Source organism: Aspergillus brasiliensis (genome assembly GCF_001889945.1).
Source record: "Aspergillus brasiliensis CBS 101740 unplaced genomic scaffold ASPBRscaffold_8, whole genome shotgun sequence".
Classification (NCBI taxonomy): Eukaryota; Fungi; Ascomycota; class Eurotiomycetes; order Eurotiales; family Aspergillaceae; genus Aspergillus; species Aspergillus brasiliensis.
The window spans coordinates 144,235-168,975 of record NW_027137449.1 but is presented as its reverse complement, the minus strand read 5'-3'; the positions used below and the strand labels follow the sequence as shown (position 1 = coordinate 168,975).

General features: G+C 51.1%; 9 protein-coding genes across 9 annotated transcripts; 3 read left to right on the top strand and 6 right to left on the bottom strand.

The window, feature by feature from the left end:
- Positions 1–838: 838 nt before the first annotated feature.
- Positions 839–3,130, top strand: ASPBRDRAFT_197053 (uncharacterized protein; the record flags this gene model as incomplete). Its single annotated transcript, XM_067621054.1, has 6 exons — positions 839–848; positions 914–1,302; positions 1,373–1,617; positions 1,671–1,819; positions 1,884–2,218; positions 2,267–3,130. The coding sequence occupies 6 exons, from the start codon at positions 839–841 to the stop codon at positions 3,128–3,130; spliced, it is 1,992 nt and encodes a 663-aa protein (XP_067477587.1).
- A 58-nt stretch (positions 3,131–3,188) lies between these two features.
- Positions 3,189–4,346, bottom strand: ASPBRDRAFT_44507 (uncharacterized protein). The gene is made up of 2 exons (XM_067625208.1): positions 3,859–4,346; positions 3,189–3,760 (listed from the first exon to the last, which is right to left on the bottom strand). Exons 1-2 carry the CDS (start codon positions 4,179–4,181, stop codon positions 3,391–3,393), a joined length of 693 nt encoding a protein of 230 aa, XP_067477586.1. The 5' UTR covers positions 4,182–4,346; the 3' UTR covers positions 3,189–3,390.
- An 831-nt stretch (positions 4,347–5,177) lies between these two features.
- Positions 5,178–10,185, bottom strand: ASPBRDRAFT_197051 (uncharacterized protein; the record flags this gene model as incomplete). Its single annotated transcript, XM_067621053.1, has 6 exons — positions 5,178–7,712; positions 7,765–7,974; positions 8,042–8,875; positions 8,927–9,493; positions 9,546–9,831; positions 9,896–10,185. The coding sequence occupies 6 exons, from the start codon at positions 10,183–10,185 to the stop codon at positions 5,178–5,180; spliced, it is 4,722 nt and encodes a 1,573-aa protein (XP_067477585.1).
- Positions 10,186–11,407: 1,222 nt separating this feature from the next.
- Positions 11,408–12,565, bottom strand: ASPBRDRAFT_31240 (uncharacterized protein; the record flags this gene model as incomplete). Its single annotated transcript, XM_067622878.1, has 4 exons — positions 11,408–11,476; positions 11,533–11,603; positions 11,677–12,234; positions 12,301–12,565. 4 exons carry the CDS (start codon positions 12,563–12,565, stop codon positions 11,408–11,410), a joined length of 963 nt encoding a protein of 320 aa, XP_067477584.1.
- Positions 12,566–13,236: 671 nt separating this feature from the next.
- On the top strand, positions 13,237–14,193 carry ASPBRDRAFT_66469 (hydrolase). Its single transcript, XM_067628721.1, has 3 exons — positions 13,237–13,369; positions 13,416–13,684; positions 13,764–14,193. Exons 1-3 carry the CDS (start codon positions 13,307–13,309, stop codon positions 14,059–14,061), a joined length of 630 nt encoding a protein of 209 aa, XP_067477583.1. The 5' UTR covers positions 13,237–13,306; the 3' UTR covers positions 14,062–14,193.
- A 179-nt stretch (positions 14,194–14,372) lies between these two features.
- On the top strand, positions 14,373–15,786 carry ASPBRDRAFT_618346 (uncharacterized protein). Its single transcript, XM_067628335.1, has one exon. The coding sequence runs from the start codon at positions 14,425–14,427 to the stop codon at positions 15,412–15,414; it is 990 nt and encodes a 329-aa protein (XP_067477582.1). The 5' UTR covers positions 14,373–14,424; the 3' UTR covers positions 15,415–15,786.
- Positions 15,787–16,036: 250 nt separating this feature from the next.
- Positions 16,037–17,097, bottom strand: ASPBRDRAFT_128451 (lipase family protein; the record flags this gene model as incomplete). The annotated part of the gene is made up of 3 exons (XM_067618058.1): positions 16,037–16,706; positions 16,783–16,951; positions 17,013–17,097. 3 exons carry the CDS (start codon positions 17,095–17,097, stop codon positions 16,037–16,039), a joined length of 924 nt encoding a protein of 307 aa, XP_067477581.1.
- Positions 17,098–17,813: 716 nt separating this feature from the next.
- On the bottom strand, positions 17,814–19,302 carry ASPBRDRAFT_128349 (flavin monoamine oxidase family protein; the record flags this gene model as incomplete). The annotated part of the gene is made up of 3 exons (XM_067618052.1): positions 17,814–18,559; positions 18,610–18,916; positions 18,964–19,302. The coding sequence occupies 3 exons, from the start codon at positions 19,300–19,302 to the stop codon at positions 17,814–17,816; spliced, it is 1,392 nt and encodes a 463-aa protein (XP_067477580.1).
- Positions 19,303–19,802: 500 nt separating this feature from the next.
- ASPBRDRAFT_129317 (uncharacterized protein) lies at positions 19,803–24,731 on the bottom strand (the record flags this gene model as incomplete). Its single annotated transcript, XM_067618128.1, has 10 exons — positions 19,803–20,256; positions 20,317–20,780; positions 20,836–21,768; positions 21,823–22,195; positions 22,246–22,841; positions 22,888–23,131; positions 23,183–23,526; positions 23,581–24,032; positions 24,103–24,185; positions 24,244–24,731. The coding sequence occupies 10 exons, from the start codon at positions 24,729–24,731 to the stop codon at positions 19,803–19,805; spliced, it is 4,431 nt and encodes a 1,476-aa protein (XP_067477579.1).
- Positions 24,732–24,741: the final 10 nt, after the last annotated feature.

Sequence of the window (24,741 nt, the reverse complement as noted above, 5' to 3'; positions counted from 1 at the left end):
GGATCGTCGCGTTTAGCGCACTTGTTGGATGCGTTATGCCAGTGGAGACGTGGATATACTGGATCCGACTACGTACTACGTAAATGATCTGGATGGTCCGGAGGATGCGGAAAACTCAGGTAACGACATCCTTGCACGGATTTCCTACTCAGAGCCTGAACAAGATTCTTTACTGCTGGAGGCCAGCATGGTGGTCACAACCTCACAGTTTGAGGCATACGAGTCTCTGTGGAGATGACAGGATGACGATTTGTCGCCCTCTAAAATAGTGTCTCAACGGCGTGATCCTCCAATTAATAGAGTCGGTCATGTGGACCTCACTGGATAAGCGATGGGCTCGCCTTGCACCGGAGACCTGCCGCGGTGGAGCAACTAGGCTGAGACTAAAGCATAGAGCAGAGTCCGGCTGGCGTTGGGTAGAACGCTAACAGACGGGACACGGCCCGTCGAGGCCACAAACTTGAATCCATCGTTTGACAGTTCCTCGGTGGTTTGGATCAACAGTGGCTGCCTCGTCGGTCCCGAGATGACACTGCGGATCTCTTGCCCCCGTTAGGTAAAGGCCGCGGTGGAAGCTCTTGCTCGTTGTGCCTATCGTACCTGTTTTGTCTATGCATCCTACAATTGGCCTGGCCATGAATGCCGAGCCTTTATCGCCGGGACTGCTGCTATGGAAGTCACCCCTGTTCAAACTTAGTCAACCTAGTTAAACTCCCACGCCGTTGTGCACCGTCTCCACCCTTAGTTAATAGCCCATCGTGTCATAAATGCTTCCAGTCCCCCGCGGGGTTTTTCAGCTGGTGCGACCAGTTCAATGATTAGGACCGGCAACGAAGATATGACTGCTGGTGAGTGTTAGGGAATTGGGAATCTACTCCAGGTCGCTCACGTACTAATATAACTATCGGGCCAGACAGTACAACAACGCCGTCCGCTCAGGATGAGTACCCCCGGCGTGGGGACTTGCGCCGCATGATGAACCAGCACCCTGTGCCGACTCTGCCCCCTGGCCTGATCGATCCTGCATCCATGGCTGGTGACGAAGCAACAACCCAAGCGCGCGCTGTTCTAGACACCCTAAATACTGCACTGGGCACTGGCGATGTCAAAACTCTGGAAGATTGCTTCTACCCAGACCAGGCATACTGGAAGGATCAATTGGCTTTCACATGGCATCTGCGCACATTCAGCACTCCTAGTACTATCGCCGCGAGTCTGTTGGAGACAGCGAAGCTGAGGAATGTATCTGGTGGAGTGGAGATTGATGGAGGTGCGGTGTTTCTCCCAGCCACACCAGTGCTGGTAAGGAGCCACTTGCAAGTCCAGTGGAACTCTGTATCAACCACCACTAACTAATTGAATCACTCATTAGCAATTCATTGATTGTCCTCTGATTTTCAAGACACAATCGCCGGCTGGCGTTTGTCGGGGAAAGATGTTATTGCTGCCCGTAGGGAATGGTGAAAGTTTCGCGTGGAAGATCTGGATATTGAGCACTAGACTTGAGAGCTTGGATCTGCAACCAGAGGATGAAAGCCTGCTACAGACTCCCCGAAGACAGCTTGATGGCTCATTGGAGTTCGACACGGATGTATTCATCATCGGTGCTGGAAACGCGTGAGTTGACGTTGTCACCCGCGCTTTCAATGGTTCACTAAGAGGTTGTTTAGTGCCGCTGCTCTATCCGCACGTCTGAAGGCTCTTGGGGTTGAAAGCGTCATGGTCGACCGCAATCCTCAGCCAGGCGACAATTGGGCCCTTCGTTACGACTGCATGAAGTTTCACATTCCCACTGCGTTTTGTGAGCTTCCTTATATGTGTTAGTTATCCCACATTAAATGCTCATCGATCTGTGATAATGATACGGATGTTGACTGAAACAGGCTATGACAAGGAACTGCAAACACCTCATCTCCTTACGCGTCAAGATCTGGCATCACAAGTTCGTCGATATGTTGAAACCTTCAACTTGAATACCATTCACTCCGCGAAGGTCCAATCGACAGAGTATGATGAGGTGGCCAAAAGATGGCATGTTACCTTCCAGTCACCTGCGGGCCAGCGCAAGGTTACTGCAAAACAGCTCGTCATGGCTACGGGTATTGGGTCTCAGAAGCCTAATATGCCACAAATAGCGAATCTTCATATCTACAAGGGCATCAGTGTTCACTCGACAGAGTACAAGAATGCCAACCTTTTCCGAGAACAGGGAGCAAAGGTACGCCTAAGTCCAGAATACCAAGAGGGATACTGCTAACTCGACAAGTCCGTCATGGTCATTGGCTCTGCAAACACGGCGTTCGATGTGCTTGTCGACTGCCACCAGGCCGGCCTGGATGCGACAATGGTCGTTAGATCGCCAACCTACATATGCCCACTAGAGTATGTGTGTCATAAGAACAGTCTTGGTGCGTATGATGGCGGGGTTGATGCAGCCGATAACCTGTTCTTATCCCTTCCAATCGTCGTGGATGGACAGTTGGCTCGTGACCTGTTTGCGATGTTCGCTTCGAACGAACCGGATCGATATGCTGCACTTGAAGCAGCTGGCTTCCCTGTCCTGGATAGCCGGAACCCCGATTGCGCATTGATGCATAATCTCCTCGAACGTGCTGGCGGACACTATGTCGATGTCGGTGGGACGAAACTGATCGAGGAGAGAAAGGTGAATGTAAAAGCGGGTGCCGAGCCTGTCGCCTATACGGAAACTGGTCTTCGGTTCTCGGATGGCAGTTGTGTCGATGCGGATGCTATTGTGTGGTGCACTGGTTTCTCCGATGCCAACATTGTCACAACAGCAACAGAGATTCTTGGTGGGGTATCGCGCACGACTGAGTCTGAGCCTAAGGCTGCACAGAGTGACAGCGTCAAGCATGTTCTCGGGCCTCGAGACATTGCCTCGCGCTTGGATGCGACCTGGGGTCTTGACGAAGAGGGAGAAATCCGTGGAATGTGGAAGCGACAGTTGAGAATTGACAACATCTGGATCATGGGAGGTTACACGCAGCAGCACCGATGGTTTTCGCGCACCCTCGCTCTCCAGATCAAAGCAGCTTTGGAGGGAATTCTTCCGCCGGCTTATAGGCATACCCCTACGGCGGAAATAGCGAACGTGAAAGCCTCACTCTAATTCCAGTCTTTTGTTCGGCTTTACGGTATTACGGAATCAGGCTGCAAAGCTCCTGAGTTTTATATATTTATTCTTTTCATGATTTGCTCGGCTTACGTAGCGATATGTCACAGATTCCTCTATTTCAGTAATATCAACATCATTTGCCTCTAACGCCGTAATGTCAAGGGTTATAGGTACATACAATATCAGCCCATGTGATCCATCCAGCCTACCTAAAGGTACTATCTGTTGTCAAGCACCGTCCCACCCCGACTAAATCATACATAGCCCGAATGCACCTTTTCTTCAACATTATATTCATCTCCCTTACTAACCTCTTCTCCTTTCTCCACATCCTCCTCCCCTTGCTTCTCATTCTGATTGTTTCTTCCCCTCCTCTCCATTTGCTCCAAGAAATTCGCCCAAAACCTCGGCTTCACCTTCCTCCGCAGCCACTCCTGATCCTCCGGATGCCCCGCCATATAATCCAGCTCCCGTCTGGACAAGAATTGCGCCTTGCGTAGTCGTCGCCGAACAATATCCCGCATTGGAGGTATCTCCCCGTGGTCGGAAGGATTAGGAGTAAATGGGACTTCTTTCAGTTCGGCTTGGACTTCTTCGTCTTTGAGGAGGTCGGGTTTGAGCTGACTAGAATATAACCTGTTACTTTATTCATGTGGCTTTTCCAGAAATGTAAAAGAATAATAATACCAATAAAAAGCATGTAAACGGAAGAAGGCACATACAACATCTCCCCATCCCACACGAAACACTGAATCGGAACCTCCTCATCTTTTCCCTCAGGGGCATCCCCGTAATCTAATAGAAAGAAGCACACCCGGTTGTTATATCCGAATTCGTCGCCGTAGCTATACCACTGCTGGAGACCCGGTTCGTAGGGAAAGTCCCAGACATGCTTGCAGGTCCGGTCGAGCATGGACAGGAGCTTGTCACCGTATGGTTCGCCATTGGCGATGAGATTGTCCGAGGGGACCAGATGTGTTAGTGTTTGCACGAGGACGCGCATGGGAGAGGGTGTCAGCTCTATAGATGGATCATCGAGGTCCATGGTTGCCTTTAGTAGTAAACAGAGTAAACAGAAATGGTAATTTTATCTAGAAAGTTTGGTGGAAGGTAGGTTGGTGAGAATATAAGTACAGTTCAGTGAGAGGGAAAGAAAAGTGATGAATGAATCTAAATGTTCTGTTTCTACGACTGGTGAGGGTGGGATAATTATGATGATGCTCGGCGCTTAGAGATCTGTAAACCAATGCGAGCGGGGTTTTAGGATGGAACAGTTGCCGAGACCGGTTGGAGCTACCAATAGTGACTAGTGGGCTGGCTTGAAATTGGCAGAGATAGTCGCTTACCGCAGTATCTGGCTGCCAATCATTTAGCAAGTGCTGATCACTCTGAAGGTCCGGCCACTCGGGCTCCCGTAGACCTGTTGATACTTGATAGGCGCCTATTTCGAGGCTGAGTATGCTGCTCTGTTTATTTGTACCTCCTTTGAAAATGCCCCATGACACTACTTCCTCCATTACTGCCCACCCCGACCGCTCTTCCTACCGCCCCAAGCGGCAGAATCCTCTCGACCTCGCAAGAAAAAGTACGGAAATAGACGGCTATAGACGGATATAATTTTGTACAGCTCCGAAAAAATAAGTCAGCATTCTGTATACCTTTTTACCGCCTTGAGAGAGGGGTGGCAGAATTGGTTGCACATAGATAGATAGCACACTGCAATATTGGAAAGTTCGACATACCGCTACTGTTTTACATTTGCTTGTGATGATGGTAGTACTACTTACTCTGTGAGAGCTGCCTTACTGCTAGCTTTGGGTTGTATCTTGTAAGCCGCTGCTGAGGGTTTATGTTGCTCTGCTTCTTGATGCCAATCGGGCCTTCTTTGGACGTGCGCGTATGAGACAAATGAAGTTATTGATTGATGTTGGTCCTGTAGCGCTACCGAGCTGGGAGATACATGCTAAGCTTCTTGACCAGGCACGTGGTTGTATATATTAGACTGACAAGAATAGGTGTCCTACTGACACCCCCTAAATCATCATAACAGCCGAAGAAATCGCACCGCTTTACCCTTAACAGTCTGATGCTTGCCATGCTGGGATTCAGCTTCCGTGGCCGGCGATGGAGCTTTGGTATCAATCCGTCGGCTACCACCCGCTGTGAGAAGCTCGCGCAATTCAGGCCTCGGAAGCTGCTGGAATCGAAGGCCGGTGCATCCGCCCACAATCTGTCCATCGGACAAGAGGTATACCTCACCAATGTATAACCCGCTTTCTGTCTCTGTTTCATGCATGTTCACGTAGCTTGTGTATTCCTGTTCCGGGGAGAGGTCGGCCGGTGCCCAGAGCTTCCACCATCCCGTGCAGATGTATGCTGTGTCCTCTGGAGCGTTGATGTGGCCGTTGAGAGCGAAGCTGCCGAGCTGGATGAGAGATTCTGCCCAGTACGGGCTGACGGTGAAGGTCTCGCCGTTTACAGGCTTTGGGAATTTGATTGTGGCTGTAGCTTCGTTTATATCGTCGTGCATTGTGATATCCCGAATACAACGGTATCGCGGGCTATACGCGATCAGTTGGGAGAATAGTTTGTATATCATGCTGTGACGGAGATAGTGAGCTGAACCAGAGTCGGCTGCTTGCCGCAGGGTGTTGCACTTGGTTCCTGTGTGATGGCTTCTCTCGTTTGCGTCTTGCTTCGTAGGACCGTTGGTGTCAAAGTAGACAGTACATCGGGCGTGTTGTTGCTCTTCCGGGCTCGACGGGTCCTGTTTGCTAAACACGACCTCTACGCAGTTGCTTCCCTTGCTGCGTTCGGCACCGAGCTTGAGTATATGATTCGGCTGTTCCGGTCGCACGACGAGTGGGTGGATGATTTCCATGTTTGACACGTTCATCGGGGGGACTGCACTGACTGCATCCATCGCCTTGAATGTGTAGGAGGCAGCTGTCAATGCCATATCGATGTAGACAGAGCTTGGACAGACGGCCTGGTTTAGCATCTTATGACCTCCGATTGCAGCAAGTAAGGTTGGCACTGAGAGATCTGATGAGAATGTTACCGCGGACTGCCTGTCCCCATGTACTTCTTTCTCTATCTTGTGCAGTGTACTGCTAGAGAACGGTGGCTCCCGACTGATTGAAAGAGGTCTGGCTCCTGTCATGAGCGCAGGATGCTTCTGACATGGAATACCAAAGTCTTCCAGCTCAAACGAATAGGTAGGTAGTTCAAGCAGCTGCAGATTGTCGACGTAGTCTGCGTGGAACGTTCGCCAGTTTATGTCGCATCCTATCGTATATAGTTGAGTTAGTGCCTGCGAGATAGTTTCCCAGTCACTCCGCTTAGGATTAAGGGAGAATATCATGTGCTGCCCTGGAACAGATAATTGGGATAGAGCAATGTCAGTGCACACCGGCGCCGGGCCAATCTCAAGCCAGACTCCTTTCCCATTGTCGGTGAGCCTCCCCTCGCATGTCCGGAGAGCCTGCTGGAAGTTGACCGGTTCTCGGATTTGCCTTGCGAGGTAATCAGGCTCAAAGATGCCAGCACCCTCAACACAGCGTCCCGTCAATGTGGAAATGACTGGTAGTCGTGGCTCATTGAACTCAACGGACGAGCAAAGCTGACGGTACTCGTCCAGAAAAGAATCCATCTGAGGCGAGTGGAACCCAAATGCCACAGGGAGCATTCGTGCAGATGTCCCCGCCAGGTGGTTCTTCAGCAGGCAAAGCTGATCCCGCTCGCCGCTGACGACCGTCGAGGAGGGACCATTCAGACAGGAGATTGTGCAACTAGCGAACTCTTCATATTGTAGCAGCGCTTCTCGAACGGCTCGAACTTCCGATTCGATTACGAGCATGCCGTGTGTGTCCGGTGTGCAGTCCCGCTGAATAAGTTGTGCTCTTGCTCCAACCAGGTACAACGTGTCATAGAGTGAGAGGACGCCTGCCACACATAAAGCAGCGTATTCGCCCATGCCATGCCCCATGACCATCTCGGGCACAATGCCCCATGCCTGCCACACTCCAGCCAGTGCCAGCTCCAGAGAGACAAGGGCCAGCTGGCTCTGGATGGGTGTCACGTCGCCTAGCTCAACGTCGTCCCCTTCAATAAGGTTCAGACACGGTCCGTATCCTAGCTGTATGCAAATAGTGTTGCATTCCAGCAGTCGCTGTTTGAAAGCAGGACACGTCCTGAAAAGCTGCCGGCCCATCGCCGGATGTTGACCCTCTTCGCCAGTGAACACAAATACCCGACTGGGGTTATCGTGGACCAGATCCACCGGTAGTGGATCAGCGAGTTCTTTCTGCAGGAGCCCCCTGAGCTGCTGGACACTACTCACGGAATATGCGCGACGACAGGCATGATGCACACGTCTGGCAGTTGTTGTGTATGCTACATCGGCAAGCCGCGCCTCAGGCTGTTTCTGCAAATACTGCAGAAGTCGCTCCTGGTTCCCTCGCAGCGACTTCACCGTCTGCCCAGACACTGTCACCACATGGGTGGTCCGTGGGTCAGAGACATCTTGGACAAGGGTGTGAGGATTACGTTCAATGATTAATGCTGACTTGCCGCCCTGAAAAGGTTAGTATTGTGCTAAGCCAAGATGGTGGTTATGATTTGCGTACCGTGGCATTGGAGTCGTTGACCATGATGCGTCGAGTATCAGTGCCCTCGCGAGACTGCCGGAATGGCACGCTTGACTGATGAGATACACCTCTAGATCCGGAAGGTGATGGTGACTGTAGATTTAAGGCTGCCTTGACACCGACACAGGGAGGGATCACCCCCCGTTCCAGCATGAGGACGGATTTGATCACCGAAGTAATACCAGACGCCTGTCCACGCGCACGTTAGCCGATGCCAGTTCAACAATGCAGTATTTCCCATAACCCCAACACTTACCGCTCTCACATTTCCAACATTCATCTTGACGGAGCCGATGCGCAGGGGCTCACTTCCGTCCGGCGTACAATGCTCGAGGCTCAAGCTTGATTCGACTTGAGCCGTGTTCTTTCCTACATCAGCTCCATTGACCTCTATGTAGTCCAGGTCATTTGGGTTAAGACGTGCTTGTCGTAGAACGTCTTTGAATAGCCTCTTCTGAGTAAAAGCGTCTAATCGAGGGGTGCAGCGGAGATGAGCTGTATGAGTAGAGGCCACGGCAGTAATAGTACCTTGAATGCAGTCATTGCTCCTGCGTGCGTCGGGCAGCCGTTTCAGTACAATCACTCCAACTCCTTCTGAGCAAAAGTGCCCGTCCTCAGTGGAGTTACGCGTCTGATCAGACAGGAGGTTACCACCACCGACCACGGCAATATCACACTCGCCCCGACGCAGAGCATGATACGCCATCTCAATAGGGGCTGTGCTTGAGGAACAGGTGGTGTCGATAGTATAGAGAGGACCCTCCCACCTGAAATACCGATTGAGTAGTTCAGCAGCAGACGTGCCATGCAAATAGTGAGGCTCGCCCGCAGTCTGTCCAATGAATGTACCCACACGTCGGCAGTCATGGCTAAGAGGAGTATATCCGGCCCTTTCGAGGGCCTCGTACGTAGCTAGGAGTAGAAGTCGTTGGATGGGGTCAATGTTCTTAGCCTCATCGGGAGAGATGTTAAACAGGCTGGTGTCAAACAAGCCGGGTTGGTCAAGGAAGCAGTCTTGCACCGCTCGGTTGTAGTTCTTCTCATCGTCGGATGTATCCACAACAGTCTGGACGTCAAAGTCTCCTGGCGCCTTGAAGCACGTTAGCGAACAGGATTTCACCTTTCTAGGAATACTACTTACCCCTTTTCGTACGCTCTGACCACTCTGGAGAAGGTTCCATAAATCCTCCGGTGAGCTCACACCAGGAAGGCGGCATGACATACCCACAATGGCAACAGCTTTATAATCAATATCAAAGTAACCATTAAGAAATGAGCAATCTACCAGCGACCCCAGCCGTTCACTCGGTGCCACAGTCACCGTAGCATTGGATGTTCTCAATCCCGGAGGAAGACCTTTCATCATCCTATCCCAAGAGATCTTGTTTTGAAGGAGATCAGCTATCATCAGATGCAACAAGCCGCGTAAGGAGGCAGTGGCATATGGCATGCCTGAGTTCGGAGACACCACTGTCACGTTTCGTCGGACTCGTAGATCGGGCACCTTCAACGGCCCGAGAATGTCATCTAAGCTAGGTCTGCTGAGATGAGGTGCATGATAAGCCGCTGCGATTGGAAGCTCAGACTTGGGCAGGTTGATAATTGAGGGGTGGCGCATTAGGAGGGACAGTGTGGACGGGGGACCACTGATTGTCACAGAGGTATCGAGCTCGGCGCTAATATACGCCTGTTTGTGTTTAGGGAGCTCCTTTACTTAGTTAGAAATGGCATGATGGGTAGAGTAGAAGGCGTAGACGTACATGTTCCTCATTAAAGGAAGATATCACCCTTTCCAGCTCACCGGCCGAGGCCTGCTTTACTGAGACCGCCCAGCTCTGGCGCGATGCCTCGATAGAACGGGACCGGCGGTCTACCTGAATTGCCAATCGCAGTGATATCACAACCATGAGCAAGGACAAAGGGAGCAACTCTGCTGGAGATGAGACAGTCGCCGCGAGGGCCGCGGGGAACAACCCAGTGCAGAGACCAACGATGTGCAATTTGGAAGCCTGGGCCCAGAGAAGATTCGGGTCCTTCTCTAGGTGGCTGGATTGGTGTTAGATGGGAATCTCTTCTTCTCAATCGGGTACTTCCTTCCTGGTTCACTCACAGGATCAAACCACCAAGCTGGGCTACGCAGAGCAGCACGGTGGATAGAATGACATCGTACTCCTTGTGCTGGGCATAGGCTTCAGCCATCGCTTCGATTGAATCATGACCATGGAAGTCATTGCTCTCGGTAGCCAATACACTGAACGTCTGGGATCGAACGAGACGATCCACGGCAGTGAGAAAGTCGCGTAGACGATAGTACTGGGTAGCCTTCGCATACAATTCTTTGATGCGGCTGCAGGAATCAGTCGTCTGATCGCCGAAGCAGAGCAGTCGTGGAGGAGCCATTCTTTGCATGTCACTGAGACTTATGGTAAGAGGATGTGTGGGAAATAGAGGTAGGGACAGAATTCGGACAGAGACACTGAGCAAGATAAGACCTTCGCAACTCTGAGGATGTTAGAGGGATGGCTCTTCTATATACATCGATTCAAATGAACAGCTGGCTGGGCTGCTGCAGATATGGCTACCGCCATTCTTAACCATAGTATTGGAAATGCTGCATTCTGCTGCCAGCGCATATGCGAGCAGAATAAGCTAAGCGCACAGCCCTATGAGTACAGGAGATCGATACGTATCTGCCGACAGTGAGAGTTCAGGGCACTGCACGGTAGATCGTCAAGTTCATGCGGGTGAAGAGTTCATGCAATAGAGCACAGTATACTCGGCTCTGACTGGACCAGGTCCTCACGCCCAGGCCTGGATATATCACAGATCGGCACACTAGACGGTCGGAGAATATTGACGGTTACGTATCCTGTCGACCTCGAAGGAGCGCTACGTGGTGATCATCCGAAAGTCAATATTGCTCTTATGCCAGTATCTTATCCACCGGTCTTTGTTCGCTTCTTGGGACGACGACTCATGCGAGTATCCCCTCCTTCGGCGTAATCGAGTTGAGTCTACCTGAGATCGGCACTACTGGTTCCACACCGTTCTCTCGCCATTCCTGATGGTTACGTTCTCCATCGGGGTAGATGAAGCAAGAAATATTCAGACACTCTCATCGTATGTCGATGGGAGAGCGAACATCGCCTTCCAGGTCAAGCACGTGCCACGTCGTGGAGCTTGGCTGGAAACGTCAAACGGTCCGAGATGTCCTGTGTATTCAGAGCAAAGCCGCGTGTGGACAGGTCAAATGGTGGCGCAGCTGAAACTCCCAGCTGATTGTGGCTTCAATGTATCAGATCGCTGCCGTTCAGCACACCCATCATGAACAAGCAGACCACTCAACGTCAATTCTGGGCACATTAGAGTGCCTCTCGGCCTGCCAATTGACGCAGCGATTGTGCTGGTCACATTCTAGCGGCTAGTAACCTTAAGCAGCGTCATACCTGCCATTTACCAAAGGCGCGGGTGGGAGGTAGTATTCCCAGCCCCGACACTATCGAATGCATTATTCTGGTCATCTGGAGTCAGCATTTCGAACTGTGATTTCCAGGTGATCTACTAACACAGTTCACATGGATGATCCGAATTTCTGTAGCGTCAGCAGTAGATTGATGTTTAGTCATGCTTTCCATGGCGGCACCAGGTAGTAGACCAGTCCGTGTCCGATGGCAGCAGCAATAGGTCCAACCTGCATGCGTAACTCAATATACTTTCACAATATTCATTTTTGGTTCGAATACTCACCCAGTGAATCCAATGGTACCCTGGAAAGGATGATCCAACATATACGCCAAAGCATCTCGCGGGATTCAGAGCTATACATCAGGATTAGCTTCAGTATACACCAACAGCGCGCCGCACTTGAACTTTATCTTGAGAAAGGCATACATGCACCTCCATATCCCTCCCGCGTATATGCTGATCCCAAGCTCACCACTCCTAACACCATCCCTACTAACCATGGGGACAGCGCAGCGCCATACACTCTAACCTGTCTGGGGTCCAACCCGACCCCGAACGACAGGAAGATCAATATTAAGCAGCAGATGAACTCCAAGACAAAGGCTTCTCGGACCGGCACTAGCGCAGTATCAATGACGCACCCCCCGACAGAGTATTGGCCCGATCCAAAGGCTGATTGTAACATCCACCCGGCTAGGGCACCGCCGAGGATTTGCCCGGCGAGATAGAGAACCATACGTGGCAGGGAGATCAAGCGCGCAAAGAAGGTGGCTAGCGTTATGGTCGGATTGAGATGGCTTCCACTGACAGACGAGAAGGAGAAGATGAAGAGGGTGAGGAATAGCCAATTGGTGAAAGCACCGACTAGAGGACCGAGAAAGGCTGTGGTAGCGAAGATACCGGCTGGTGTGGAGGGAGTCGGGGGAGCGATGTTTGCGGGAGTGGCAGCCGCCCAGGCAGTAATGAAGACCAGCATCATGGTTCCTAAGCAAATCATGAAGGATTATTATATTTCCCTATCAATGAAACTTTCATCTGGGGTGGTGCTACCAACGCATTCCACCACAGCAAACCGCCACAGATCAAGATCGGTGAACCCGCGTACATTGAAGGCATCTCGTGCACTCATCAATGGCGCAGCATCTGGCACTTTACGCAGATATTCAGCATTGTCGGGATCACTGCGATCGAGGACAATGCCCTGATTGCCGCCGATGCGGCCGACGAACGGCTGCACATGAGGTTTGCATGATAGCTGTTGAACGTTGACGGCCGGATCAACGTCATTTTCTGAGCGAAATAGGAGGCCTGCCATTGTCAATTGAAGTTATCATATTTTCTGTAGAGTTGGACTCCATTCACCGCGTTCGCAATTGCTGTGAATATATTGTTAAGACGTTGGCTGGGGTCAATTACATCATTAACCTTGCGGCGCTGGTGGTTCCATGGTACACACACCCGCCCAGATCCCCCTCCCCGATCTCGTAACCCTGAATAATCTCTTACTGAATGCTTCACAATCATAGCAGATTGTGGTGAGCTGCAGTGAGTGGCGATCGGTTCCCCACGTTCCTGGTTGATCTGCAGCTGCTGAACGATGCGCCTCCCCGTCTCGGGATGAACAATCTGGATGACTCTCCGATCTCCAACCAACATTTGACAAAGTTAATGCCTAAGTTGACGGTGTCACCTGGTCGGCAGGAACCGACAGCTTCCTCTGATTAGCCAGATCGTGGTCGTGTCGATCTCGGCTCCATCTGGGGTTGTTCTTCCCTCCATACTTCTCATGCTGAGGAATGATGAGCTAATCGGACACGCCGAGCTAGAATTTGGTCCAAGCATCATCTAGACAAAGTCTGTCGGTTACACAAAATATCGATGATGGGCGGTGACGTCGAAGGGGCGATTAGCTTTCCCGCAGCTCTTGTGATTGAAGATTTATAGGCCAACATTGTGCGTCGCAAGATGTTGTCAAACCGTTCAGATCACGATTTCTACCAATTCAGATCCTTATATCGTTTCACTACACCTTCAGGAATTCCAAATAACAGCGACCATGCCGCCCAAGTACAACCGACTGGACATTGACAAATGTATCTTCCTCTTCGTGGATCACCAGGTAGCTCTCCTCTAGCTTTTGTGGTACCAGTTCTAACCTCGTCCAGGCCGGTCTCATCCAGCTCGTCCGCGATTTTGAACAACATGAATTTCAGAAGAATGTGGTGGCCCTGTCCAAAGTGGCTCAGTACTATAAATCTCCCTCGGTATTGACCACGTCTTTCGACACCGGTCCCAATGGACCCATCGTCAAGGAGATCACCGACAACCTCCCGGATGCTCCTTTGATCCGTCGTCCGGGGCAGATTAACGCGATGGATAATGAGGACTTTGCCAATGCTGTGAAGAAGTCGGGCCGCAAGCAGATTGTGATTAGGTGAGTCCGCTGTTACTATACGACTACATCTCCATCCACATAAATCTCCGACTCGTATGCAACCATTAACCCACAACAGTGGCGTCTTGACTGAAATCTGTGTGGCCTTCCCTGCCCTCAGCCTCATCGAGCAAGGCTACGAGGTGTTCGTGGTCACCGATGCCTCGGGTACATTTGCCGAGCATACGCGCGAGGCAGCGCACAAACGCATGGCAGCTGCCGGCTGCCAGCTGCTCAATTGGGCGGCGGTTGCGGCAGAGATTCACCGCGATTGGCGCCGCGATATTGAGGGCTTCGGAGCCATCTGGCGCGACCATGTCCCCGGATATTGGTGCTTGATGCAGAGTTATGAAGCAGCTCAGAAGGCCAAGGAGTGATCTCATGTTTCTTTACTTATGCAACGAGACGATGAAATTGATGTATCCAGTGCCTTTTAGTAGCCTCACTTGTTTTCCCGCAGATATTCAGTCTGTGCACCAGCTGCATGCAGCCTTGTAAGCACGAGTTGCCTACCGCTTGATTTAGTGTGCACGGCCCTCACGCCGTTCCTGTAGCTTAAAGCCTTACCGGTTAGCGACATCGACTAGACCATGTCGATGCTGCGCCAACTCCACCCAATGCAGCCGAGTAACTAGTAGGCACTGCTAGCTCGCAGTAATCCTTTAAAACTGCCCATCCCGCTACATTCTGCTTCCTCACCAGAAAATATTTCCAAACCTTACCTCTTACTGCACACCACCATGCAGATACTCTCCCGCATCTGGCCGCAACTGTTCCCAGCCAAGCCCACCCTCACTGCAGACAATCTTCCTCCGCAAACTGGCCGCGTTGTGATCATCACCGGTGGCACATCCGGTCTGGGTCTAGAACTCGCCCGCATATTGTATTCTGCTGGAGCCACCGTCTACATCGCCGCCCGCAACGAAGCCAAGGCCCACAATGTCATCAACTCCATCACCACCACCACTTCCTCAAACTCGGTAACCTCCCCAGGAGAACTGATCTACCTCCCCCTCGACCTCTCCGACCTACGCACCATCCCCCCCTTCGTGCACGCCTTCCTCTCCCGCTCCACCAGACTCGACCTCCTCTTCAACAACGCCGCCATCGCCTGCCTCCCCGCAACGCAAGTCACAGCTCAAGGCTTGGAACCACACTTGGGAATCAACTGCGTCGCACCCTACCTCCTCACCTCTCTCCTCTCCCCAATCCTCACCTCAACCGCCCAATCCCCATCCACACCTCCCAACTCCGTCCGCATCATCTTCACCTCCAGCATGGTCGTCGACTTTCTCGCACCGACAGGGGGTATCCCTTCCTCCGCACTCACCACTACCCCGAACCCCAATTCAGATCCCAATACCAACTACGCCATCAGCAAAACCGGCAACTGGTTCCTCGCTGCGCACTTCGCCTCCATACTAGGGTCGAAAGGTGTGGTGTGCATTACGCAGAATCCGGGGAATATTGATACTCCCATATATGATAATGCCCCGAGGTTGAGTGTTTGGGTTAGTAGGCCGTTTTTTTATAGGACGGAGGTTGGGGTGTGTACGTTGCTTTGGGCGGGTGTAGAGGAGGGGATTACGGTGGAGGATGGTGGGAGGTATGCCATTCCGTTTGGGAGGTGGCATCCTGGTCCCAGGGAGGATTTGTTGGTGGCGATGAGGGAGGGGAGGATGGGGAGGTTTGTGGAGTGGTGTGAGGGGGTTGTAGCGGAGTTTAAATAGAGAGGTGAAGATGGGGTGATGGTTTATATACTGTAGTGTAAGGTTATATTGAGTTTACTTGGGTCTGTCCTTGGTTTTCATGCTGGATAGTAGTCATTGGCGATGTCTTGCAGTGACTGTGCCATATGGTTGTGATCGCGTACGAAATAGGAGATGACTGTCGCTAAGGTGGTGGATAAAATAGTAGGATGGTTAGGTTGGAGAGGGCAACGATATGACTGTGGATAGGGCTTCGTAGGTAAGGTATCTATGTTCTGCTTACACTATCCACCAAGCCATATTATATATGATACTGTAAAGCATGACCCCATGGTCATACAGATAACTACAGTTCCTGTCAAAGATCACTAAACAGTAGCTAGTGCATCTCACCTAATGACCCTCCACTATACATCTAGGCTCGATCTTACCCCATTATCTGGGAGCTTCACTTGATAATAGGTAAGCACTGTTTCTAATATCACACCTCCACTGAAGCATAGCTCAAACCTTACTCTGACAGATATCCACTAGAATTAATAATTACATATAATATATCCCACACAATTAGTATATACATCTCATCCACCCAAAACCATACAGCAACTCCCTCACCTCCTATCAATCAGATCAATCAGATGAATTATTTCCACGGCAACCCCTCCCCCTTACACGCATCGACCTCCCACTCTTCAAAATACCACAAATGCGCCTCAAACTTCAACAAATCCGGCAATCCCACATCCCCCCTCTTATCATCCCCATCCTGAAACACCACCACATCCTCCGGCTTCACCGTCTGATTATTGCCCGAACTGATCCAATACTCGGGACTAATATGCTTATACCCCATAACCTCCAACGGCACCCTCGGCACAGGATCATCCGTATGCGCGAACCGATAATTGGCTCCCTTGTTCTGGTTCGTGATGAACTCAGCTAGCTGGGGGTTCGCAACCCGCGGCGAGGCGTAGGCGTATAATGTGGCGGTGAGTCCGTGCGTCGCGCGGAGGTCTGCTGCTGCCAGCGTGGCGATGGCGGCGCCCAGGGAGTGGCCGACGATTACTACTTCGTAGTCTGGGTATTGGGATATGGTGGTGTTGAGGGTGGGGGTTAGGGTTTCCCGGACGTTGGTCCAGGAACTCCAGAAGCCGAGCTCGGCTTGGCATCCACTGCAGAGTTTCGGGTCCGTGTAGATGAAGGTGAAGTCGGCGAGCCAGCTGCGGATGGAGTAGCTGCCCCGGAAGGCCAGGATGATGGCCTGGTGGGTGTGGTCGACGGCTAGGTAGCCGGATGTGTCGGTGGGGGTGGTGCTGGTGGTGGACACATATGGTTAGTTAGGGTTGGGTGGCAGGGTTGGGTGGTGGGGACATGGGGGGAGGGATGTACTTGGAAAACTCGGTGATGATGGTTGTATCGGAGGCTTCAACTGCCGGACAGTTTTGCGCCGAGCAGGTTATTTTCTCCCCTGCCTTGCCGGCATAATTGGATTCGCAGTAGGAGGCGGCGGCATATTGCACCCAAAAGGTGAAGGTGTCGAGTTGTTGGGTGGTGATGTCTGGAGGCATTTGTCAGTTAGTGAGGGAAGGATTGGGCTGTAGGGGTTGGTATCTTGGTACCTCTTTTGTGAAGAGCCCTGCCTGGAAGGGCACTACAGCTGGCTATGGCGGATGCAGCCACGAGTAGGGACGTGAGGAGGCGCATTGTGGTGACAGTGACAGGCAGATGCTCGACAGCATTGTCACACAGGGCATGTCAATCATACTTATGTTTTCAGAATTTCTAACCTATCCAACGCTCTCCATCACATGAACCAAGGGAGAAAGTCAATCGGCAATCATATCCATCGTCCTCAGCTAATCAGCTATAGTTACCGAGCAACTAGTGGGCCCGATCCTTCAGCTGCACAGCTGGACAGTGGACTACCAGCAAACCCCGAATTGCCGAGGACAGGGGTTAGCCTATCCCCTAGCCAGGATAGAATTGGAATTAAAATGCAACTATCGAATGTTTGCTTATTTCTGGTTTTCCGATTGTCGATCATCGACTATCCGCAAATCATGCATCGGGATTGGCAGAGCAAACGGGGCGCAGAGGGAGCGGCCCAAATTTAGGGCATCGCGGAGGAGCTGGTGGAGACGATGGGTTTCTGCAGCCAGCCACTCACGAACACCTCCATCCACGGTTCGTTCAGGTACACGGCTAGAGTTGTCCGCTGCTAGCCACGTGTAAATGTCACTTTGGTGCTTGATGGCATTGAGTTTTCTTTGCTGTTTGTCGATCTAACGAATATTCCCCGAGTAAAATCATCACGGACATCTCCGTGGCTGACCCACTGTGAGATTCGGTTTGCATCGGTACACTGCTAGATCCAAGGTTCATGAGAGACACTTCGGAATGTTTGCGCTGAGCCAAGACGACTAGCCTTCCTGCAGTGCCGTCACAACCTCGGCTGCTCCTCGCTGCCCTGCCCGAATGGCGCCCTCCATGTACCCACGCCACACTGTGGACGTTTCTGTTCCGATAAAATGTACTCTGCCATACGGTGCAGCTAGGTCACTCCCAGCGGTAGTCAATAAGCCGGGTGGCATGGCTGGACAGGGTGCTCCGAGGAAGTATGGCTCTTTACTCCATTCCATCTCCAGGCAATTGGCTGGCGGAGGGATGTTTTCGACGAACGTGCCAAAACATCGGCAGAATTGCGACCAAACCTGGTTGTACCGATTCCTTTCGGACAGCTTGGACCATGTCCGTCCACGGCTCCCCACGATGAAGCATGTGATAGACCATTGATCATCGGTGGGTACACTCGTGTCCCGCGTGAAGGTTATGGGGCCATCCGCGGAGTCGACGATTCCGGCAAGTCCAGCGTTGCGCCACCATGGCTCATTGAAGACAAAGATCATCTTACTGTAGTAACCCATGATCGTATGGTCACTTAATACCTGCTTTGCATGTGGGAGTGGGGGGTTGAAATTGATGCTCTGATACAAGTTGGTAGGGATCGACACGATAACCCGTCGACAGCGAAAAGAGCAACCATCCAGTGTCTGAACAAGACAGGGACCATCAGCTTGAGTCTGATCAATTGCAGTGACAGGCATGCCCAAGAAGATGCCCGATTGGTCAAGCTCATCTGCCATCTTCCGAGCAATAGTTTGGGTTCCTGCGCCGTTAGCACGCAATCTTAAATAAACCTTGACGATCGCGTCTCACCTTGTCTTGTCCGCAGATACTGTGCTCCGTCTTTCTCATCTGACAGAAGATTGTCGATCCCACTCCCACTCTTGAAATAATAGAGCATGTACAATGCACTGACTTCGCTACTATCCACTCCAAGTAGCGCCGATGAAATGGCATCTGCAATGTGAATGGCATCCTCTGATCCAGACTTCCGAATGCAAAAGTCCCTGAACGTCATATTATCTACCTCAGTAGCCCCAGGAAATTCCTTGGGATCATCCAAGTCTATCCGCGAGGACTCAGCCCGCAGAATATCCAACAATCTCTGCGGAAGTCCAGTCTAAACATGGTCAGTCTCCGCCAGCAGCTCAGCTATAAGCAACTTACCAACGGCAACCCATACGGTATCTTTCGAACCACCCCATCACCAGACTCGAGAATATCATCTCCACACGTATACTGCACCACCCCGTCCAATCCATACCGCTGATGAAGCTTAAATATCTCTCTCTGGTTCGTATCATTCACCCAAGCCGCTCCGAGATCATTATATCCCTTTTCGCACGACTTCACGGTCAATGTTTTCCCGCCCACTCGGTCCATAGCTTCGAGGATACAGTAGCTGAATCCTGCTGCCTGGATGGTATGCGCGGCTTGGAGACCGCTGAGTCCCGCTCCGATGATCACCACGTCGTAGAGCGTAGTGGGTTCTTTTGATGCAGTCATTTTGAACTCAATGGTTATAGGAGTGGTTTGGATAGTTGTGTCACAGCAATTGTCGGAGATGATTCGATGCAGTCCAGGCTGAGAGATGGACGGGAAACACAAAGAGGGTGGCTGGTTGTTGCTTATCCTTGGCCGCGGTTCATCACTCCGCCAATCAGGATGGCCATAGGTGACTACCGGGTAGTGATTTTCGACTCATTTGGAGACCAAAGAGGTACTATTCGAATTTTCTGCTGAATTAGAAATTTGGGAAAAGGTAGACAGGGATAAGAAGCGAAAGAGAAGAGAATAGAAAGGCTACAGAAATATTATTTGCCACGTTTGCTAGTGAGGATGATGTACTGCACAATGAGGCAGCCGATAGTATATATTTCGACCCTGTAGTTTGACAGCCAAGACATGAGAAATGAGAGTAAACACAACTGAACCACAGGAGTTACTAGTAACTTCTCCCCCCCCCCCTCCTTAGCTAGCAATTTCTCACTCATGCCACGGACAAGTCAACTCTTTCCCAAAGAGTATCGCTTGGCCAAAGAACGCAAAGCCGAGGTTGCCGAACCACTTCGCACCCGCACAAACCAATACAAAAACAGCGCGGCAAATACATTGAACGCGATGTATGCCCACATCAGGCCAAAGTTGCGCCAGCGATCGGTATATGATGTGGAGAGTGATGCGAGATACACATTCGAGTTGGTCATCTGGCAGTATTGACAGTCGGCAGTTGCCTGGGGGTTGTAAACAGCACCTCCCGTGTTCTTCATGTAATCAGCCAGGTAGCCAGCGCAAGTCTCGTTCGCTGGAGGCTGAACAACGACCAATTCGAGATTGGAACAGTGAACTGCAGTATTTGCTAGCCCCGCAGAAAGCATGCCGCCAACGAGATAAGTCATCGGGGATACTCGATACATGAAGATCCAGAATCCAGGGAGGCTAGCCGGACTGGCCATGACACTATGACGGACTTGTTAATTGACTTAAAACACAGAACAGCAGCATGCAGACTATACGTACCCACAAAATATCAGACTCATGGAAAAGAGTAGCAGAGCTAGAGTGGCCCCGACCTCGGCAGTTGCCACGCTGGCAACCACCATGATAGTGAACGTACCACAGTGCATCATGAAAGACCAGACCAGGAGAAACATGAGCCCGCTTCTTTCGTTCACTGTATGTGTCTCCTCTGCATTGTGATACATCCCGATAATATAGTAGAATGGGAGGAAAATTAGCACGGCCGCAAGAGAGTTCCAGGGGACGTCCACTATGATGTTTGCCAACATGAACGCAGACCAGGCGTATGTCTTGGCTGGCCGCTCACGGACTTCGTACAGGTCGCGTTGCTTAATAAAGTTCGGCATAGTTTGGTAGGCAAGGAATGCAAAAATGACCAAAAGCATGAAGATGGCAAAGGTTTGGTGCTGAAGACCAAGGACCGTGACCTTCGTGTTGAGAAACGAAAGTCCAATGAACAAGGCCTACATAGTGTGTCAGAAGTTAAGTCGACAGATGAGGTAGCTCGTATGGACCTACCGCTCCGAAACAAAGTATCAGCTTAGCATAGATGTATGACGGAGAGCGCCAGTATTGTTCGAAAACTCGCTTTGTACAAAGACTCAGCTGGACGTAAAATGGGGCCGCATATTGCTGGACTGGCGCACCCCCTTCTTTCAGGTTAGAAGAGCCAGACTCCTCCAGTCGTTCAAGCTCTTTTCGCGTTTCTTGGTATTCACTGCTCTCTTTCCATGTGGTCGGCCAGTCACGCACTGAGCTACTCCCTGGGGCAGCACCGATGATCTCCAGCATCCATTCAGCCGGGTTCTCCTGATTTGCACAGGGCCTTGCACCATGCCGCTCAAAGTAGCCGATCAGAGTCTGGGAGTTCCTTCCGATCGGCCCGAAGTAGACTGTATGGCCACCTTTAGCTAGTAGAAGCAGCCGATCGAATTGCTGGAAGAGAATGGCCGAAGGCTGATGGATTGTGCACAGTATGGCCTGTCCGTGGTTGGACAGCTTGCGTAGCAGTAAGGAGATAGACCATGCCGTCTGGCTGTCCAGGCCAGACGTTGGCTCATCGAGAAAGAGTAGCAAATCAGGCTTTGCAGCAAGTTCAACACCAATAGTTAGTCTTTTCCTCTGTTCCACGTTGAGTCCCTCTCCAGGAACACCAACAACAGCGTCAGCGTATGATCTCATTTCGAGCAAATCAATCACCTCCTCAACGTATTGTAGCTTTTCGGCCTTACTGATAGAGGCGGGCTGGCGGAGGAGAGCGCTGAACTGAAGGGCTTCCCGAATAGTGCTAGTTTCCAGATGGACATCTTGCTGCTGAACATAGCCTACCCGGCGCTGGAAAGATGCATCTCGAGGGGCTCCATTGACACAAACATTGCCTGATACAACGCCTGTCTTCACCCTGCTTGCTAGAAGATCCAGGAGTGTTGTTTTTCCAGCCCCTGAAGCGCCCTTTTCCCAGCCGTCAGTCACAGCAATGATCTTATGGGGTTATAGAACACTCACCATCAACGCAGTAAGGGTGCCTGGGGTTACCCAGCCATCAATGTGGTCTGCAATCCGTCGCATTTCGCCCTTGATCGGAACATCATAACATACATCCCTCCAGTGTAAGGTGTTGGATTCAAAGCGGAAATTTAGAGACTGGTCTTCCGGGGACCCTCCATGACTGTCAAGGCAATCATGGCTTGCGTTGGCTGTTGCTTTTTGTGCGCTAACCTCTTCATCATCGGCACATTCTCCATTAACATGCATTGTCCTGTGCTTGCGCTGGAATACCAATACTTCGCCTTTGGAGTGGCTGAACTTGACAAACTCGGCAACGAAGAGGTATGTAGTCATAAAAAAGAGAATAAAAGCTATGAGAATGCCAAAATTTCTGGACTTCGTCAGGAGCTGCCTCGCTTGGATAATGGTGATCACACTAACCTCCACGTATGATGATAATAATACCCATAGTTTGCCTCTACATATGCGTCTCCGCTGACCACATTGGAAGTAGAAGCGGCGCCTGCCACAGAGCAGGTTCTTTCTGTATCCGAGATACCCTCATATCCTGGACCGGATGGGACAAAGCTGGCACAATCAAAGTCGCGACGGTGAAACTCGTTCGCCACAAGGGTTTCGTACGAGTACGCGATCGGGTTGATGTAGTTGAGCCAACGCAGCCAAACTTGCATATTTCGCGTAGGCAACACAAAACCAGTGTACACAATTAGTCCAATGACACCCAGTGCAATGGGAGTGAGTGCCTGCGCAATTGTCCGGGTCAACTGAGCAATCGTACGGAAAATCATTGACATTGTCAATGTCGACAGGAAGGCGAAGAGTAGATAGATAGCAACATGACCCGAATCGCGCCGCAGATTGGACATATAGTATAACGGTATATTGAATGCTAGAGTGGAGAGGATTTTGCATGGTAAATCGCATATCATGGACGCCATCGCTTCCGATACCGGATGATAGAAGGCGTAAGATGCATGCTTCTCGACGATCGGTCGCTGGGCATATAGTGCCAAAATCTGCTCTGTCAGCATCCTGGAGCTCATGAAGGGCCATAACCCTCACCTCTAAAGCACTGTTGAGTGCGTTGAAGAGCAAAGCGAAAAACAGGAGAATGCATCGATCAGTAAAGCTGGCGGTAGTGTCCGGGAGATGGTAGAAAACACTACCAAGTATAAGAGAGAGAATGAAATTGCCAAGAACTGTTACAATAAAGAAGGAAGGATCTCCAAGAATCCTGCGGTAGCCCCGTCGCATACACAAAGCTATCTGTTGCAAGACAGAAATCGTGTAGGGAGAGTTGTTCGTCCTGTAGGCTAGGTCAATGACATTTCATTCAATGCATGCAGTGGCAGCTTACAGCAAAGGAGATCTTTCGGCATTCCGGGAGTTTTCAAATTTTTCCAACATAGGTCCCCCAATAGGGTATTCTCTCTCAAAGACCGATATCTCTCCTAAAAGCTCGGCTCTCAGGGCACTTTGTTCCCAGCACTTTGCAAAGTCCCCAGGGGTCCGGGGTACACGGGTCTCATACCCTGGCCGGACTACTCTCTCGACAGGATTTGTGAGCGACGTGAGAAAGTCTGCCGTGGTTTGCCGTTCAGGGCAATGGTAACCCAGCTCTGTGAAGTACGGCTTCGCTTGGTCAACTGGACCAAAGTATATCTGCCGGCCTTCATATAATAACGCAACTTTATCGAATACCTAAGAACATGAGTTTATTGGAAAGATTCACCGAGCAAAGGGAAAGCTTCATACCTCATACGCCTGTTGCGATGCCTGGTATAAGGCCACAACAGCCGCTGTACCGGCCACATCAACAGAGAGTCTCACAGTTCTAACAAATTCGAGAGCTGTAGCACTATCCAAGCCACGGGTGCTGTTGTCCCAGCACTGGATACAACTTTGCGTGAGAGCTAACTCAGCAATGCTGACTCGCTTCCTCTCTCCGCCACTCACGCCGCGAATAAAGTCGTCGCCAACCTTGGTGTTGACCGTATGAGAAATCCCAAAAATGGCCATAACCACATCACGCAGATGAGTTGCATAGATCTCGCGAGAGACTCCGGGTAGTCGATTGTGAGGCGTTCTTGCGAGGGCCGCATACTGAAGGGTCTGCCGTACTGTCAAATGTGGGAAATGGACGTCGGTTTCTGCTTGATACGTCACATCTCCACGAAACTTCTGATGCATCAAGTCCCACGGAATACCTAAAATTATGTGAAGTTAAGAGTATGCTATCAGTCCTCTGTGTGTGTTGTGCCCGGTCAGACTCCCTACCTTGGTAGTTGAATTCCGTTGAATCGTCTAAAAACAGCCCTTTAGTTTGACCAGCAATTGTCTTCAGTAAAGTTGAAACACCGCTGAGTACATATCATGTTATTCAAGAAAAGATCTGCAGTCCAGGGCATCAGGACTTACCTGCCAGGTCTACCCAAAACGAGCAGCATTTCTCCGCTGCGCAAGAGCCCATCATGATCTTTCAAGATCTGTAGCCTACGATCCCTGCGATTCATCAAGCCACCAACCAGGTCGCCCACCTGCAAGATTGCATTCAAGAAATCCTTCTGGTAGGCAGTTGGGCGGCCATAGCCATGGACACCAAGGTTCCGAAAGGACACGCCCGCTGTACGCTGTGGGAAGCGATCAGGACATTGCGAGGACAAGTGCAGTACCGTTCTCGCCCAATGACGGGCATCGAATTTTGGAGAATTGGGGTTCAAACTCGGAATATCACTTGTCGTGAAAGGGTTTGGTGGCATATCACCATGCCGACACCTTGTCGAGTCTGCCGTGAGCCGTCTTGCGAGTTTCATGATCTTGTGCTGATCCTCTGTCGATATGTCTCCTTGGTGCGCGTCTGCCCTGACAGTATCCGCTTTTTTACCAGAAGTGACTGACTCAGTCATACTGGTGTCT